Source organism: Dermacentor silvarum, chromosome 4 (assembly GCF_013339745.2).
Source record: "Dermacentor silvarum isolate Dsil-2018 chromosome 4, BIME_Dsil_1.4, whole genome shotgun sequence".
NCBI lineage: Eukaryota > Metazoa > Arthropoda > Arachnida > Ixodida > Ixodidae > Dermacentor > Dermacentor silvarum.
The window spans coordinates 114,237,502-114,253,920 of record NC_051157.2 but is presented as its reverse complement, the minus strand read 5'-3'; the positions used below and the strand labels follow the sequence as shown (position 1 = coordinate 114,253,920).

At 42.1% G+C, this 16,419-nt stretch overlaps 1 protein-coding gene across 1 annotated transcript in view; it reads right to left on the bottom strand.

Moving 5' to 3' along the window:
* LOC119450527 (integrator complex subunit 9) overlaps nucleotides 1–16,419 on the bottom strand; it is a 28,414-nt gene that overhangs the window by 11,572 nt on the left and 423 nt on the right. The window contains exons 2-14 of the mRNA XM_037714011.2: nucleotides 16,227–16,354; nucleotides 12,630–12,693; nucleotides 12,483–12,545; nucleotides 11,896–12,035; nucleotides 10,611–10,694; nucleotides 10,354–10,474; nucleotides 9,853–9,942; nucleotides 7,647–7,803; nucleotides 6,743–6,923; nucleotides 4,635–4,738; nucleotides 4,357–4,488; nucleotides 4,218–4,273; nucleotides 1,693–1,842 (exon numbers count right to left, since the gene is read on the bottom strand). Of these exons, the coding sequence (XP_037569939.1) occupies nucleotides 1,693–1,842; nucleotides 4,218–4,273; nucleotides 4,357–4,488; nucleotides 4,635–4,738; nucleotides 6,743–6,923; nucleotides 7,647–7,803; nucleotides 9,853–9,942; nucleotides 10,354–10,474; nucleotides 10,611–10,694; nucleotides 11,896–12,035; nucleotides 12,483–12,545; nucleotides 12,630–12,693; nucleotides 16,227–16,354 (1,470 nt within the window). The remainder of the gene's footprint in view (nucleotides 1–1,692; nucleotides 1,843–4,217; nucleotides 4,274–4,356; nucleotides 4,489–4,634; nucleotides 4,739–6,742; nucleotides 6,924–7,646; nucleotides 7,804–9,852; nucleotides 9,943–10,353; nucleotides 10,475–10,610; nucleotides 10,695–11,895; nucleotides 12,036–12,482; nucleotides 12,546–12,629; nucleotides 12,694–16,226; nucleotides 16,355–16,419) is intronic.

The following is a 16,419-nucleotide window of genomic DNA, read 5'->3' as shown; positions in this document are numbered from 1 at the left end:
ACCCTACCTACTCCGTAGTGCTCTCTTCCTCCTCGAGGATCATACTCATTGCTTGCCTATCAAAGTCCCCCTTATGATTTAAACACCATTTCAAGCTTCAGCATCTTTAATTTGCAACGGCTCTCCCGCAACTGCCTGATGGAATGGATTTCCTTCACTAATTATAGCATCACCATTTGACATGTTGGTCAGACTATTCCTGTTCCATTCGCCGATGAGGTAGGTGGTATTCTCGGTTAAAGTTCCGTCTAACCAAAGTTCACACAAAGATGTGTTCCGTTTAACCCAAGTGTGTTAACATTGTGCCTACAAGTGGCCAACCAACGTATGCCTTTGTTCCATTTATTCGGCATTTCCGTTTTAGTGAGTTTCATTTATCTGGAGTCCACTGTACTTAAAAAGTACCAGTTGTTGGACGCAGATCAGACACATAACAAGAAGGTAGCTATCCATATAAGATTTTTATTTAATAAAGACAAAATAGTTTGAACTTCGTAATTATATAGTTGTGCACAATGCCTACAACTTTTGACATACATATCAACCTGATGGACCACAGACAAATTATGCCACGTGTTCAAAAGTTAACATTTAAAATACCACAGATGTTGAACTCTCATTCAAAAATTACTGAACTCGCACATAAAAAACCACACTCCCCATTGTTTCATGAAGTGTTCACAACTATCTATTTAAGAGTCTTAATTTATAATCTAGATTGTCTACACTATTTCTTTCTTGAATTAAATCCTGGGGTTTTTCGTGCCAAAACCCCCATTTGATTATGAGGCATGCCGTACTGGGGGACTCCAGACTAATTTTGACCACCAGGGGATCTTTAACGTGCCCCCAATGCACGGGACATGAGCGTTTTTCCATTTCTCCCTCGTCGAAATGTGGCTGCTGTGGCCGGGATTTGATGCCGTGACCTCATGCTTAGCAGCGCAACACGATAACCACTAAGCCACCGCGGCGAGTTCTTTCTTTCTTGCTGTGTTCATATTTTACTTTCACATATTCTTTGTACGTTAATATAGAGTTATCTTTTTAATTTGTATTGGTTTTGTATGCTGCATTATACTAAGCTGTATATTTTGAAGTTGCAGCAGGAGTCATCGCTGAAACATGTTCATTTTCCATGTTATTATTTATTTTTTCTAAAGGGAAGGGCAGGCCTTAGTCAGGTAGTGTACCACCTTTTTGCCTCCCTTCCTTGGTTTGTAGCCTTTAAACCGAAATAAAGTCATTCTTCTTCTTTAGGGGGGACCAGACTAGGTTGCGGTGCCCTCTCATATATATATATCAAAACAGACTTTTTTCAACCTTTCCTTAAAAAGACGCCTCAGACAGGAACATCTTAGGCTTTAGTAAAACTAAACGTCTTTTTGGTCAGACCTTGCTGGTATTTTATCCACACTGCGACCTAGCTTGCCATGAAAAAAAAAAAAAGACGTAGCCTTGGGGGCAGAGGAGGCTGTTTTTCTTAATCTAGCCCATCCCTAATTACCCGGCTACACCCTTGTTCTGAGGCTACGATTCCTAACAATGACAATAATATCCTGTAGTACCATCTGCCCCAGCACTGCTTTCCATTTCACACCCCATTAGGAACTAAAGACTGTGCACTTAATTTGGACCCCTCTATGCTGGCGCCCTCTATGTGCACATGCCTAAGCCTACATGTGTACGCACCGTTTCGATGACGAGGTCGCTGCGGTGTGGCTGCAGGAGGGGTGGCAACGTATACTGCAGGGGCAGAACAATGTTGGTGGGCTTCAGGTCACGGATGAGCTTGTTGGCCTGTACAAAGCTAAGACTCGTGTCGATGGGGAAGCACAGTGCCTGCACACAAATAAACACGCAGTAAAGACACACTGAAAGCAAGAATTCTTTCTGTTGAGGTGAACATGTGTAACAAGCTGTCATCACACCCTGTACTTGACAAATATGAGACCCGCAGATGTGAAATATTCTTGCTATAATGGCAGACATCACATGCACTAATACACAGTCACACGATGGCTGTGTCCCATTCCACCCCACCTGAAGCTAAAAGATATGGAGAGAAAAAAAAAATGTCATACAGTCGAATTTCGTTAATTCGAAGTCACATAATTGGAACCAACGGATAATTCGAACTGGCCCATAGGTCCTGGCAAAGTGACGTGTATTTGAATGGGCAAAAAACTCTCCTTAATTCGAACCTGAAACACGCGCCACGGTTAATTCGAATAAGAGTGCCCGTCCGCACAGACTACTTTTCGTGCAATCCCAAGCCGAATGCCAAAGTTCGACGCGTCGGCCGCCATAGCGTCGCGAACCACGAACAATGGCAGGCGCCATGTTTAAAGCAGAGGGTGGAAATCATGCAGCCTCGCGCGCTTGCAAGGGCGCCGTCATTTTCTGCAGAACGGCAGTGCAGTACTTTTCCGGTGAGGAGAACTCTGAGGTCGCGCTGGAGCTCAGGAGTAGACTCCAGTCGATGTCGTTGGAGTTGCGCCGGAAAAAGGTCACTCAGGCGCAAATTACAGATTATTTCAAGGCAGGATCTGCGTAAATAAACGCATTTTGAGAGGTGACGTGGCCTCGTGTTCCTGCAGGCGCCCTGCCACGATGCATGGAACGACTGGTGCTGCGTGTGGTGGTCTGTTCAGGCCCGAAAGTGCACGCCTGCTTCTCGGGATTCCTGCTTGACCATTGCGTATACTGTACTTGCGCAATACGTAATTGTTGACATTGCGTTCCTAAATATGTGCAGTAGGGCCTACTTTATAGCGCATACGTTTGTAATATTGGTATTCTGCACTAGTACCGCTAATAAAAGGGACCCCCGCTAGTTCGAACTCCAGTTAATTCGAACAGATTTTATATCCGCTCAGAGTTCAAATTAATGAGGTTCAACTGTATTAAAAGATCACCACGGCCCTTGCATCAATGTATACACCAGCAAAGATAATGCGAACAAATAGACAATGAAGCCAGAGAAAGCATAAAGGAAATTACTTGTTATATTAGTGTGCGAATAAGTTGTAGAGACCAAATCAACTGAATACAAATCGAATATAGTGACAGAATCTCTCTCTCTGAGCTAGAATGAAATAGGAATCAAATAGTGTAAGAAGCAAGTGGAATCGAATATCGAATAGCTTTCCATTAGTTTGCAAATAATGTCAGCCTGATATGTGCAGTCCTGTCCAGTAGTGTCCAGTACTGTACACAATTTCTGTACTAAGTGAATTCCACCATCACTCCATTTTGAATAATCCAGCAGACAAGGCACGCGCTGCAGTCTAAACCACAAGAAACTTCTAATAAAGTGATAACTCAAATAAGACGGTTACATTATATAACAAGGGTCTGTTGTATGTGCAGTCGACTTCCATTAATTCAACTCCCGTTAATTTATTCTCAGCCTAAGGTCCTGGCTGGCGCCCATGCATATCTATGGGCCCAAACTTTCATTATTTCTATCCAAAAATGGGCCTTCGCTGGATAATTCGAACTTGAGCAGTCAGCACGCACGCAACTGATCCCTATGGCGACCCCAATAGCGACCCCTTTAGTGACAGTATCTCTCAGCGAAGCTTAGGGGACAGTGAATGTGCTGAACACGTCATTGTCCATTGAAAATGGCTGTTTTCAGCCTATCCTAGGAGGAAGATATTTAAGCAATAACCCTAGCTCATAAACTCTGATTACGGTATTTATCAGATTCTAACGCGTACCTTATTGTTTTGTCGAAAATTACCTGCATAGTGCAATCAAATACAAAAACAAAACCTCCTTCGTGGTGTTTGTATGCTTTACCACATGGCACGGATGTATTGCGGCGAAGCTAAATGTAGAAGGCCGGCCACCATTGTGCAGCACATATCAGAACCCTTGCCTATTTCTTATGCTAAAAAATCGGGTGCACGTTGAATTTCTACTTTGCTTAGGCACTTTAATGTCATTTCTACATTAGCTTTCTACTTTGGACACATAGAATGTGGGTGCACATTCTATTCGGGGGCGTTAGAATAGGGAACATACTGCCAAATGAATCAGCAGTGTTCTGAAGTTTTTTTTTTTTCGTGCATCTTGTTTAATTTGGCCCGCCAGATAATTAGATCAATTTCATCGAACCCATCAGGGACAAATTAACGAAAGCCTACACATATAATATGCTAATTGAAGCAACAAGCACACAAATACAATTAAAAAAAAACACAACCAACCTTCATTGCCATAGGTTGAAATGGTGCAATCGCTTCTGCCAAGTTGAAGTCAGGTTCTACAATGTGAGCATGTCAAAAGAAAATGTTAGTTGTTTACTTTTTAGAATAAACTTACCTCTTCACAAATTAGCCAACACACCTGTGAATATGACTACATTGTTTGGTGACGGCCCCCAAAGCTCCATGAAGTGAACCACATCACCAAACCGAAGGGAAGGGTGGCCAGCGAACACGATACAAGGGGTATGAAAATCAGCAGTGAATCCTTCAGCTAGAAAAGAGAAATCAAAGAAGAAGCATGGACGGGAAACAGTGACTTCAGCTATTTATACTTCACGGTACGAATGACGTAAGAGGAAAACACTGAAAAAGAAAGAACAGAAAAAAAGTTCGTAAGGCTACCAAGAAACTCCGTACCTTTGATGCTGGAAAAAGGTTTTAACCTTCCACCACGCACCAACTGAGCATGGGGGAAAGGTTCTTCAGGTATATACACTTTTGCCTGCTTGGCCGCGGAAAGCCTAGGTATATAAGACATTAAAAAAAATGCTCTGTCAGGAAGAACAGGTGTTAAACGTAAATTTGCATGAGGAGCATAACATGCACTTCTCAGAAAAAAAGAGAGAGAGAGAGAAAAAGAGGCCACCCAGAGAAATAATAAGTAGGGGTTTCTGAACTTTTCAAATAATGAATCGAAAAGTGTCCTATTCATTTCGGTATTCTAATCAAATAGTCACTATTCATAAATACGAATATTTTTCAAATGCTTTTCAAATACTTTTTCAAAACGTCAACTGCGCCCAATTAAACATAAAGCTTGAGCAAAAGTACGATAAGTTTTCAACCCCGCGGGCACAGTACAGACGTATAACATGAGAACTTTCATGCTGGGTCAGGCTATGTCGCTTAGGTAGCCATACTTTACAGGCTATACAGCGACCATTCGCACTCTCTGAAAAGTCATGTGCATACAAAGAACCTACTTGTTTGCTTCTAATGCTACGTTTATGCTTTTCATAAACAAAGTTTTATAACGTGACAGGGGTAATTGGAGATCGCAGGGAGAGGCCTTCATCCTGCAGTGGACATAAAATAGGCTGATGATGATGATGTAATGACAGAAGCTTGCCGACTTTAGGAATACTAGGATGTGACATCATTTTATATTAGTAGCGATAACGGTTGTTCTTTATTCGAAAACTATTTGTATTCGATTCAGTTCGATTCACTTCTGTAAGTCATGCTCCGTTTATGCGTTTAGTAAACAATGCTTCATAACGTACTACGTAATGACAGAAGCTTGCTAACTTTAAGAATACTAGGATGTGAACATAATTTTATATTAGTTGCGATAACAGCTGTCTATTTAAAAACTATTCGAAAACTATTCAAACTTGATTTGATCTCAAAAATCGCTATTTGCACACCCCCTAATACCAAGTATGAAACTAAGCCTGCACTAGCAAGTATCCCAATGCCACTGGCATAACAAAATGAAACTTACTGCTTTTGATTACCATTGCAGCACTGCTTACACTCACGGCATGAAGATTGATAAGATTAGCGTGTATAACGAGCTACAACTCATGCATTTTGGTGGCCTAGTTACAGTGGGTCTCACTTTTGGCATGTCTCTTTTTTAACAGGTCTAGTTCAGAGGGCCTAGTTTAGTGGGCCTAGCAAGATTCTAACCTGAGGATGGTGAACCAACGTCAGAATAGCAGCAGCACAGACACACCATGTTGACAATCATGCTGCTTAAGTGCAGAGTTATTCCTGCTTATTTAAGCCCAGATGAGTGGAAAACTGAAATCCATTGTGTGCCTTTAGTGCTCCCAAGACATCTGTGAACTAATGGTGCAAGCAAAATGATTGAATCTTGGCAAGCAATTAAATGGGTGAAAGTTAGAACACAGTATGCCGCACAGTTTTCCTGGCCATTAAAATCACACACACACAATAGATGTGAAGGGTGTGGTAATATTGTAAGAGCATGGTACTGCTATATACTACAAAAAGTAAAATTTTTTTGCACACTTGATCCTCAGTAATTTTAGCTGCAATAATAGTAACAATGCATGTTCCACGAGCCGCCAGACAAATCTGACCCCCCCCCCCCCTGCCAATGGGTGGATATTTACATAAGAGTTAACATTTAATAATTAAAGCCACTATTTACACACTTCGGTAGTCTGCACAAGAAAGATTAATTGGTCGCAACAACCATCGTGAGGCCGTGGATAAGCATGTCGGCGGGAAAAAAAGAGGAAGGGGGAAGGGAGTTCTGCGACACTCTGGGAAGGCAGGTGGGGTTCCCCAAGGCCGAAAATTTTGGGAACCCCTGCATTACAGTACTATAGGATAAAGAATTGCTGCACTGCCCTTCCAATAGAACATCATCACACTTCTATGCCACAGGGGATGGAAACGCTTAAGCAAGAAAATGGCAGAGAACACAGTTAAAATAATATATCTCTGTTCTCCTATATCTTGGTGAGCGCTCTCGGACAACGGTGTTTACCTACCACTCAGCAAGTATGGACGAGTACGCAAGCGAATTCTCGGCCACAGGTGACAAGAAGTACATGGGGACATTGACCTGCCCGGTGGTCTCCAGGTGACCAGAGAGGCACTCGAAGAGGTCGTACGTCACGCCTGATGGGTAGCAAGGGATGAGTACATTGCCTCCCATCTTCACAGTCATGGCTGCAGAAGCACACAAGGATTATGGTCAGGAAACCGCACATTTGCATACAGCTTCACTTGGCAGACCATAAATGCAGCTGAAGGGTACACATTAACAACAGCGCAAGCCAGCTTACAAACTTGCAAAATATGAAACAATAAAAATTGCAAGCAACCAGACTGCTGCTGTTACAAAATAAAAGTGCTAAGGATAACAGCTAACATCTCTTGCAATTTCTTAAACAGGTATGGAATTGGAATGCTTCAGGATCACAGGAGTGAATGATTTTTATTTTCGCTTTTGCAACCAAATGCTAGTCTAATGCAGACCAGACCCCCCCCGCCCCCAGCATTTGCCATGTATAGAACAAATATGTTGCATGATGTTAAACACATCTTTAAACAACTAGCACGTGCCTGCTTTGAGCAAATGCAATGATTTAGAGTCAACTATGATCTACGACATTGCATGACACTTGTCACCTGAATGTGTGTGCTTTAAATTCATCGCAGGATCCATACAATGCCATTTTTAACATGTGCAGCTGTCTTTTTACCACTAATGGTAAAAAGTAGCATGCCTGACGCTACATATGAGCAGTACTCCCCATGCCTGCTCAATGCTGTTTATGCAGGGATGGCCTTCCTAAGAAGCAGATTTTTGTGGCTGTACAAAAATTGTGCTTTTCTTTACAATTCCAGGAAGATGAAAGTTTGACTGCCTTTATCCCACTGTGCTCTTACCTACTGTGATGCAGAACTCTCCAAGCATGGTGTCTGGGTTGGCCAATGGTGTCTGCGTCAAGCTGGTCAGGATGAGCGCATCAGCATTCCTTAGGGGTCCGTGCTCAATGGGCTTTGGGTGCGTAGTTAATGTTGATGAACCTGACATGTACACAATCTGCATCGAGATAAGAGAGACTTGTGAGGCCAACTAGCCTTTTAATTTGGCAGGCCAGAACAGAAAGGAAACCACTAAAAGAAAAACAGAATGCCCTGCTCTCTTGTGACCTGGTCCTTTGACCACCGCAAGATTATGCAGAATAGCCGCAAGAAGCCCTCCTCCCTCCGTGATGCACTATAGCGGCAGCCCATTCTGTGAATTTGTCTTTAAAGCAGAAGCCTTTGCTCCCATTGCCACCGAAGAACATGTGTGAGTATAGTGACAGTTGTTGCTGGAGGTTGGTTGTTTGTGAATAAATCTCTCCGTTATCTTGGACAGAATTGTTTTTCTTGCAGTGCAATACTTGCTTCCATACCAAGGTTGAACACACGTCTGTTGTGCAACAGTTTACACACACTGACAACTGACATGGCCCTGCTGATCGCTAATCTCAGAACTGCAGTGGTCAGTACTCCTATGCATAGTGCAGAAGGACTGCAGGTACAAAGGCTGATCTACACAGTAACTGTTGCCTGGAATAAGGAGAAATAAAGTTGAAAAATAATGAAGATTAAAGGCAATTAAGAAGAAAAATCAGCTGTGCCGACTGTCCGGCGTCGTACATCGGGGAAACCAAAAATCTAAAAGAAAGAATCAGACAACATGAAAACGACGTCAGAACATTCAACCGAATACGCAGCGCCGTCGCCGAACATTCCGAAGACGCCGACCACAAGATTTCTTTCCAAGAAACCCAAATTCTTCAAACAGAGACAAACTGGCGAAAAAGGCTACTACTCGAGTCTTGGCACATTCAGAACACGGCGGGTAATATAAACCGCGTGAAGGGCATTCTTCCTTCTTTGTATGTTCATGGCCTTGCAGACGCGACGAAGGGAAGAAAGGACCCCCCGCTCTAGGTCAGCAACACCAAAACAACTCGCCCCCCCCCCCCCCCCCCGTCCCTTGTCAACGCATTCCCACGACTAAAGGGCGCCCAGCATCGGTCAACCCAGCCGACCAGCGACGCCGAAGCCCACCCCCCCTATTTTGTCTGTCCTATTTTGTCTGTCTAGAGCAGGTGCCCTGCCAAGTGTCTTCGCACCTTACGCTCTCTCCCCCTTTCTCTCCTTTGTTACGACGTACCTTTTAAAAGCGGCACACCGCCATCTCCGAAGAATACCCCCTGAAGAAGGAGCCGAATTGGTTCCGAAACGTCGGGCTAGTAAATTTCCTTATTTGGTTGGAGTCAATCCCTAAGTCTTAATCAATTTTCCCAACCAGACAGGTAATTCTGTCGAAATGTTTAGCTTCAATTAAGAACAAAAGTTAATGGTGGTTATTTGCATACGTTGGCAAACTCACTCATATATCAACTCACTCAGAGTGACTCAGAGACATTCATGAGCATAGGTTGACATACCCCCTCACGAGTACAATGACTTATACTTACTTTACACTTACTTGAAAGGCGTGAGATAGGGCATTAGTGAGTGGACGAGAGTATGAACAGGCGAGAGAGCAGTGAGTTAGAGTGGACACGACTATGAAGAGTCAGTGAGGGCCATTTAATGTGAATGCAAACTACAATCAATGATGGTGATTTTGAGTGGACGTGAGTGCGTATGAGAGCGAGGGTAGACGCGAGTGTGAGTGATTGCTGGTAAGTTTTAATGAAAATGACTGTGGATGCAAGTAGGTGTTCGTGAGTATAAGTGGGTGTGAGTATGAACGCAAGTGTGTTTTAACAGGTGTCGGTGCACATGAGTGTGAGTGAGTTTTCACTTATTGGGCCAAACTATGTTCGCAAGTCTGAGTGAGTGCAAGCGAATCGGAAAGAATTTGAGAATTTGAGTCGAAGTGGATGCGAATCTGAGGCACTATGGCAGGTTCTGATTTATGGTGAGTATGAGCCCGAGTGAGCCTGCTCGAGTCTGACTTTGGCGAGTCTGAGTGAATTCTGTTTCCGGTATTGATCTATGTTTATGAATGCTAACCACCATACCTCAAAGGGTTATTAAGAACACCCTGCAGTAGCAAAAGACTGCTCTTCAAAAATGTTCCTACCTTTTCATGATCGGCTGTGACAATCCAGTTGCAGCTGCCCAAGCAATAACCCGAGCTGACTGCAGACACTTGAACCATTCCAAATACATCCTGAAGGCAAAACAAACAGTATGCACACTCATCACACACATAGGACAACAGCTTTTAGAAAAATGGCACTAATGGGATTTCTCACCCAAAGACAACACATCGAAGCATAGAGTAATTTTGAGTCAAAAACGGTGGTTTGGTTGAGTAACCTGAAGATATAAGAACAGCATGCATAGGAAGGCAGTGAATACTGAAGACCGGTAGAAAAGGAAACGGGGTTGGTCTGGAGTAAAGTGGCAAGACACAGTTGAGGATGATCGCAAAGCCAAGAAGCAGAGGAAGTGATGAGTAAATGACGATGCCAAGGGATGAAGGATGATGGTAGCACCAGAAACAGCTAATCAAATAATCGCAACACTTTAAAGCTGATAGAACAGACTTTCACCGAATGTGAGAAAAAAATGTTCTCACCACTTTCTCGGCAAACCCAACCACCTTGACCTTGGAAAGGCTGCTGTTCACATCTTGCATGCTGTACAACTGCCGCCAAGACCTCGGTTTTCCCAAGTCAAGTGATGGGAGCTGCAGAAACCTGACCAAAAAGAATGAAGAATGCTGACATCAAAACTTATTTAAAAAAAATAATAAACCCTCACCCGCCCAGACTAATTTGCTTACGATTTAGCTATCCTGCAAAAAGGAGTGGAAGGGAAAACCCCCAGACTTACTTTAGAGCCTGGTGCTTCCATTTGGTTGCAGTTCTTGGCTTGGGAGTTCTTTCTATGTAGGTGACAAGCTCTTCCATAAACTGCCTGGAAGCATAAACAAAATATGTGACAGAAGAGACTGGTGGCAGTTTCTATTTATATAAATACTTAGCCTTCTTAGTGGTCATGTACAATTAACGCACAGAGGCCTAGTGCTTTGAGTAAACTCAAACTGCCTCAGTGAATATTAACGGTTACCATACGGCACACTGCCCTGTTCAGAAAAGAAGGAAGCACTAATGGTGGTGACAACTCTGCTTGCGTGATCACTTAGGCATGTTGCAACTGTCAATAGCAAACCTGTGAACCCCATAACAAGTTCTCCGCTGCTATGGTTTAAAAAGGTAGTAAGAGAGTCTTCCATATCATTATTAACATTAACATTTTTGCTGTAGCACTTCATCTTGCTATCTTTTCTTACTTTTGTTTTATATGTGAACCTTTCCTTAACCTCCCAGGAGGGCCTTTAGGGGTATTCAGAATACTACTACTACTACTACTACTACTACTAATAATAATAATAATAATAATAGAAGAAGAAGACAAAGAAAAGAAAAAATAAAGCCCTTGATGGATAAGTGTTGACTACAGGCAACACACCAAAATTCTATTTTTTTTTTTTTTTTTTGCTTGCAAAGTTCAGCTTTGAGTATGTAGTTTCTGGCTAAAGGTCTTCAGCCAACACTGAATGAGGGGCAGACAAGCATCATTTGTTGGATTAAAGCAGGAACAGAGGACGAGGAAGGAGTCTGGCACGTAACTCGCTTTCTTTTGAAAGCACGGTCAGAGGAGAAAGATTGATGCAAGGCTCCCGGCTGCAGCAGTATAACACAGGTAATGAATGCAATGTACACCTCTGTTCCACATCTGATGTGAACTGTCTTTACACGTCCCGCACAAAGCCATAAGTGGCTTGGCTGCTTTAATTACTGACATTTTGCACATTTGCGATGAAAAATAGACATTTTATTCGGGTATTTTTATGTCTCGACATTAAATTGTTAACAGAATAAAAAAGGAAAGCTCAATCTGACAGCACATGTTCTCTAGGGTGAGGACATCTTTTTACCTTAATTGAGGTTTCCTATTATCAAGAGCCTAAAACACTTGGTCTGCTGCTTGATCTGAGACTAACAAAACTACCATGTGACCCTTGGTTACTCCTTACAAACAATGCATTCTGAAAATGGACCACCCAGTTTGTAGCTTAACATCGGATTGTGTGCTCCGTGATCCCTTCCCCTACCTTCCAATAAGGAGGGTTGGCTCAGTCATGTAGACAGTTCCCTTGAAGCCTGTCCTTTCCGTGACATAAGGTAATGCCATCATGGACTGGTAGTTGGAGATGAGGATGACATCGATATCGGCAAAGTCAACAAGACCAGTCTGCAATAAAAAATGAAAAATAATTTTGACAATGGCGCTACAACAAAAGATGCATACTAGATCTGTCGTGATCATTAGACCTAATACTTCTTTCTTCTTTTTTTTTTTTTAGGCATGAGCTGTCACTATTATCAGCTTTTCATAATAATGATTAAAGCTGTAACTCGGGTGTAGGTTTTCGCAAAGTAGTAATTTTAAAAGTTAAACATGGTGACCACAGCAGTTCTCACAGATAGTAAAACCAACATGCCTTCAACTTGCAAGAAAGAAATACATTGCACGAAAACAAAGCCCAAATACAAATTTTACGAAAATCCCTGCAAATGAGAGAGACGAATATATGTATATCAAAATCTAGAATGGTGGACCCTTGGAATGGCAGAGTTTGCCGACTGAAATTTAGAGCCTCGATCCTTACAATCCTATTCTAATATGTTACGTTCTCACCTCTGGAAGGCAGAATTCTGGCGCGCTGTCAACAAACACACGTCCATTTGCCTCCTTGAACTCCTGCACAAATGACACTCGTTACTTCAGAGTTTGACACACAAGAGGCCGAAGACGTTAACTGCTGATGAAAACGTTCAACCTTACCCCTTCTAACTGTGCATCGCCAGCCTCTCTCGGAGTCCACAGGGGTAAGTTTGAGAGCCGTGTGCTGAAATTGACGGAAGGAACTCGTCTGTTCAAGACATACTCAGACCCTGTCAACCTTATAACTTAGAAATTACTACAGTCAAAGCCAGAAAATACTACAACTTGGTGAAAAATACTAAATATTGTTTATTACTCAAGATAATGACAACTAATTAAGAAAATGGCAGAGTTTCTTCCGTAGGAATGCTGTGAGCAGGCACCCTGCTCTATAGTTGCAGTCAGAATAATCTGCACCAAAGACAAATGAATATATTCATGAAGTTTATTCAGGCAATATTCATGCAGCAGTGACTGAAATTTTAGTTTCTGCTATGTAATAGTTCTCTACAGAGTGGGCGGCAATGCAGCAGGCACATCCGAATAAGCAGGTAGATCTGAATAATTGAGCAGGTCCAGAAAATCAAGGACACCGTAGTCGCAAGATAAATTATAACATAAGAACTTGTAAAAGCAAATGTCAGCCGATCGTGGTAAGGAGATATTAAGGGATGAAGCCGCTTCGCAAATTTCACCGAAAGCTTTTAAAAAATCAGTTGGCGACTATATATCTGCATATCTCTTGAAATAACTTATGCCCCAAAAGAGGATGCAAATAAAAAAAATGTTTAAATTATTGCCGTAGCTACGACAATCGTACACAAGTTCTGAAAATGTGAAATATAATGATAAAATCATGGAAGTTGGCAGTTATGCACACTGAATTGGTTGCAGCAAGAAAGTGGCTTTTCAATTTCCAAACGTGTAAGAAAAAACAACATTGCCATTCGTTTTGCCCTAATAGATACATGTTGCACTTGTATGGGGAAAAAATAGCATGGTGATGAGAGTTCAATGTGCTCTTTCACTGAATATTAGTGACATTTTACTGATTCTTACAGATTCTCTCTATCCAGCTGCAGAATGAAAATTCTGTAACAAGTTCGAGCAATAAGTGGTCCATCTATACTGCAGTACAACATGACAGTTCATGTTTTATATGTGCGGTTCATGTAGTGGGATATATAATTTTACTTGCGACACTAACCCTTGCCAAGGATATTACACAATTCTTACAAGCATGTATGGCACCAATAATACTTGCCTGGAGCATGCAAGTGACGTTTCGGTGTGTGGCAGCTACATTTATGGGGCCTTGCTAAACTCAAAATTAATAAATAAATTAAATTAAAAAAAGAAACCCGTCTATGTGGCAAAGCTTGCTCTGCGATATGCACTGCGGGGTGTCGTGCTGGGACTCGAGTCATATCGACAACCACCAGGTGCACGCATCGTCTGCTTAGGTGCTATTCAAAGGTTGCTAACAAGAAAACTATAGAATTACCCGCCCTGCGGCTTTGCCAAGAATGGTTCAGTGGTATATAGTACTAGTATTTTATTACTAGTACTACAAGTAATTTATAACAAATTTAACTAAAGTGAAATTTTGTTGCAGTTGGCCTTTAAGCTATCTCCATGCAGTTCCACATGCACCGGACTTTATGTTCAGGATGAGCATTTTATGTAATCACTTAGGAGTAAATGTTGAAAAGGATGGAAGGCATGCGTATTATGATGCTCTGAGGAACTGTAGGAGCATATAGCTTGTAACAAGGCCCTTACTACTCCTTTTAACTTACTAAGCACACCATTTAAATGCTCCATAGCAAGTGCGGTTAGGTTGGAACTTAAAAGTAATTAGGAATGTCATGTGGGCCAGTTCATAAGAATACAACACATCATTACTAGCAAGTGGCGAGAAGAATAAGGGGATCTGTGGGACTCGATTTTTTGGTTAGCTTTGTTATTTCAGCACTGTAATTAAACATAATAATTAATATCGCCTATACTTTTCCTGCATTCATTGTCTGCTTTCTTCATATGATTGTAATAGTCACTGAAGTTCAATGAATCTCGGGACTGTCAGCACCTGAAGACACCTTGAGACTGCTTCATGCACCATGATGTCACTCTGGCCTTGGATTAACGTACCACTAACCCAGAACTTTCATTCTTCCAGAGACGAAAAATACAGGAAGCCATATTTCATTGACAGGTTCATTATCTTTTTAACTACCAGGCATTATAATGCTACAAAGGCAACTTTGGAATCAATTTGTTACACTACTGACATTAATAGAAATAGCAGTGTGCAACTTTTGCAGTCTTAGGTCTGGTCAAAATAGAGCTAACCATATCTGTTGTTTACCCACTTTTCCTTACAAGTCGTTTGTTTTCCCTCTCGTGAAATGTCTTATTAGCCCTTTGCTGAATCTTATGTCGTTTTTCTTTCATTTGATAGTTACTTTATATTTGGTACATTATTTTTCGACCTTTGCTTACAACATGTTTGAGTTCACTGCTGTTTTTCCATATAAGCACGTTTTAATCTAAACTTGACACCTCTCGATCGCTCTCCAAACCTTGTCCTTTTTTTTTTTTTTTTCCGTTACCTTATGTTTTTGCAGTTGATGAAAACTCACCTCTGCTAGTTTCTTTTCTGGCAGGACAAAGCAACCCCCGCTTACCTCATTTTTCGTCGTCTTTGCTGCTGCTCTATATATTGTCATTTTATGTAAGCCAAAAGCCTGGGAATAACCTGCTACAAGCACTAATTAAGCACCTGAAGCAACCTCACTCTCAACTATAGGCAGTTTCTCGAACACCTCAACCTTCGTTATTGAAACCAGATTTTATTCTTTCCTACCCATTTGGTCTCCTTGCACTTGGTGTCGACGAATCTATATAAACCTGCGCCAGTTAAAGTAGACGTTATGCCACGTGGCAACCCAAGCATGGAAAAAAAAAGAAAGAAAGTCCCCTTGTAATGTTGGCTCTGGGCTTGAGGTATCCCTTGCTCACTTACTATTGGCATGGTAGGTTTAGTCAAATGAATATTAGCACATTGAACAGAACCTCTCATGTGGGAAGCGAAGGCAAGTAGGATAAACATATATGCGAAAGCTGGCAACAAATGAAGGCTGAATGAAAGGGAACAAAGCATGTCCAGGGACCAGTGACCTTTTGATCAATCTCCGTCTCTGTGGTGCTACCAAAAATGATGGTTTGTCAACAGTAGAGAAGCTACATTACATGCAACCAGAGCTATGTTACTGAGCTGTACTTATCTAGTTTGAAAATTTCTGGATGGTCATGATTTCCGTGTGCGTGGGGTAAAACAAGAACCTGACTACACATCCCGGCGTCAGCTTCAGTCTTACATGGTGTGGCCCGTATCCTTTTGGCAAAGCTATGTGAGCCCACATTGGCTTGCTCATAACCAGTTTAAGTACAATGGTGATGTGGAAAGTTACTGATTGCAAAAGCAAGTGATATGAACACGCTGTGAACGGCAACGACGTGCATGAATCTCATCTGAAGCCATGATATTGCTGGTTTCGAGCAAGGCACGTGATGGCAGGTGGAAGAATGAGTCACGGTGCGTGAACTTCACAAACAGTGTGGACTTCACAAGCGGTTGTGAAAATTATTCCTGAAAGATGGGTATTTGACAGGATGAAGAACGCGGGGACAGAAATCAGGCAGAACATTTAACACCTGAGGACAAGTGGTAGAGGCAAGAATCCAAGGACGGACGTTGCGTCCAGACCACAGTCGAACATGATGAGAGTGTTCTTGAACTTCAGTACGCTGCATGGCTTGTTTGGGTTGCTGCTCAAACAGAACTGAAAATAATAACAATAATGAAGAAAGCAGTACGACTGTCAGTGGGCTGGGGAAAGGACGCAGA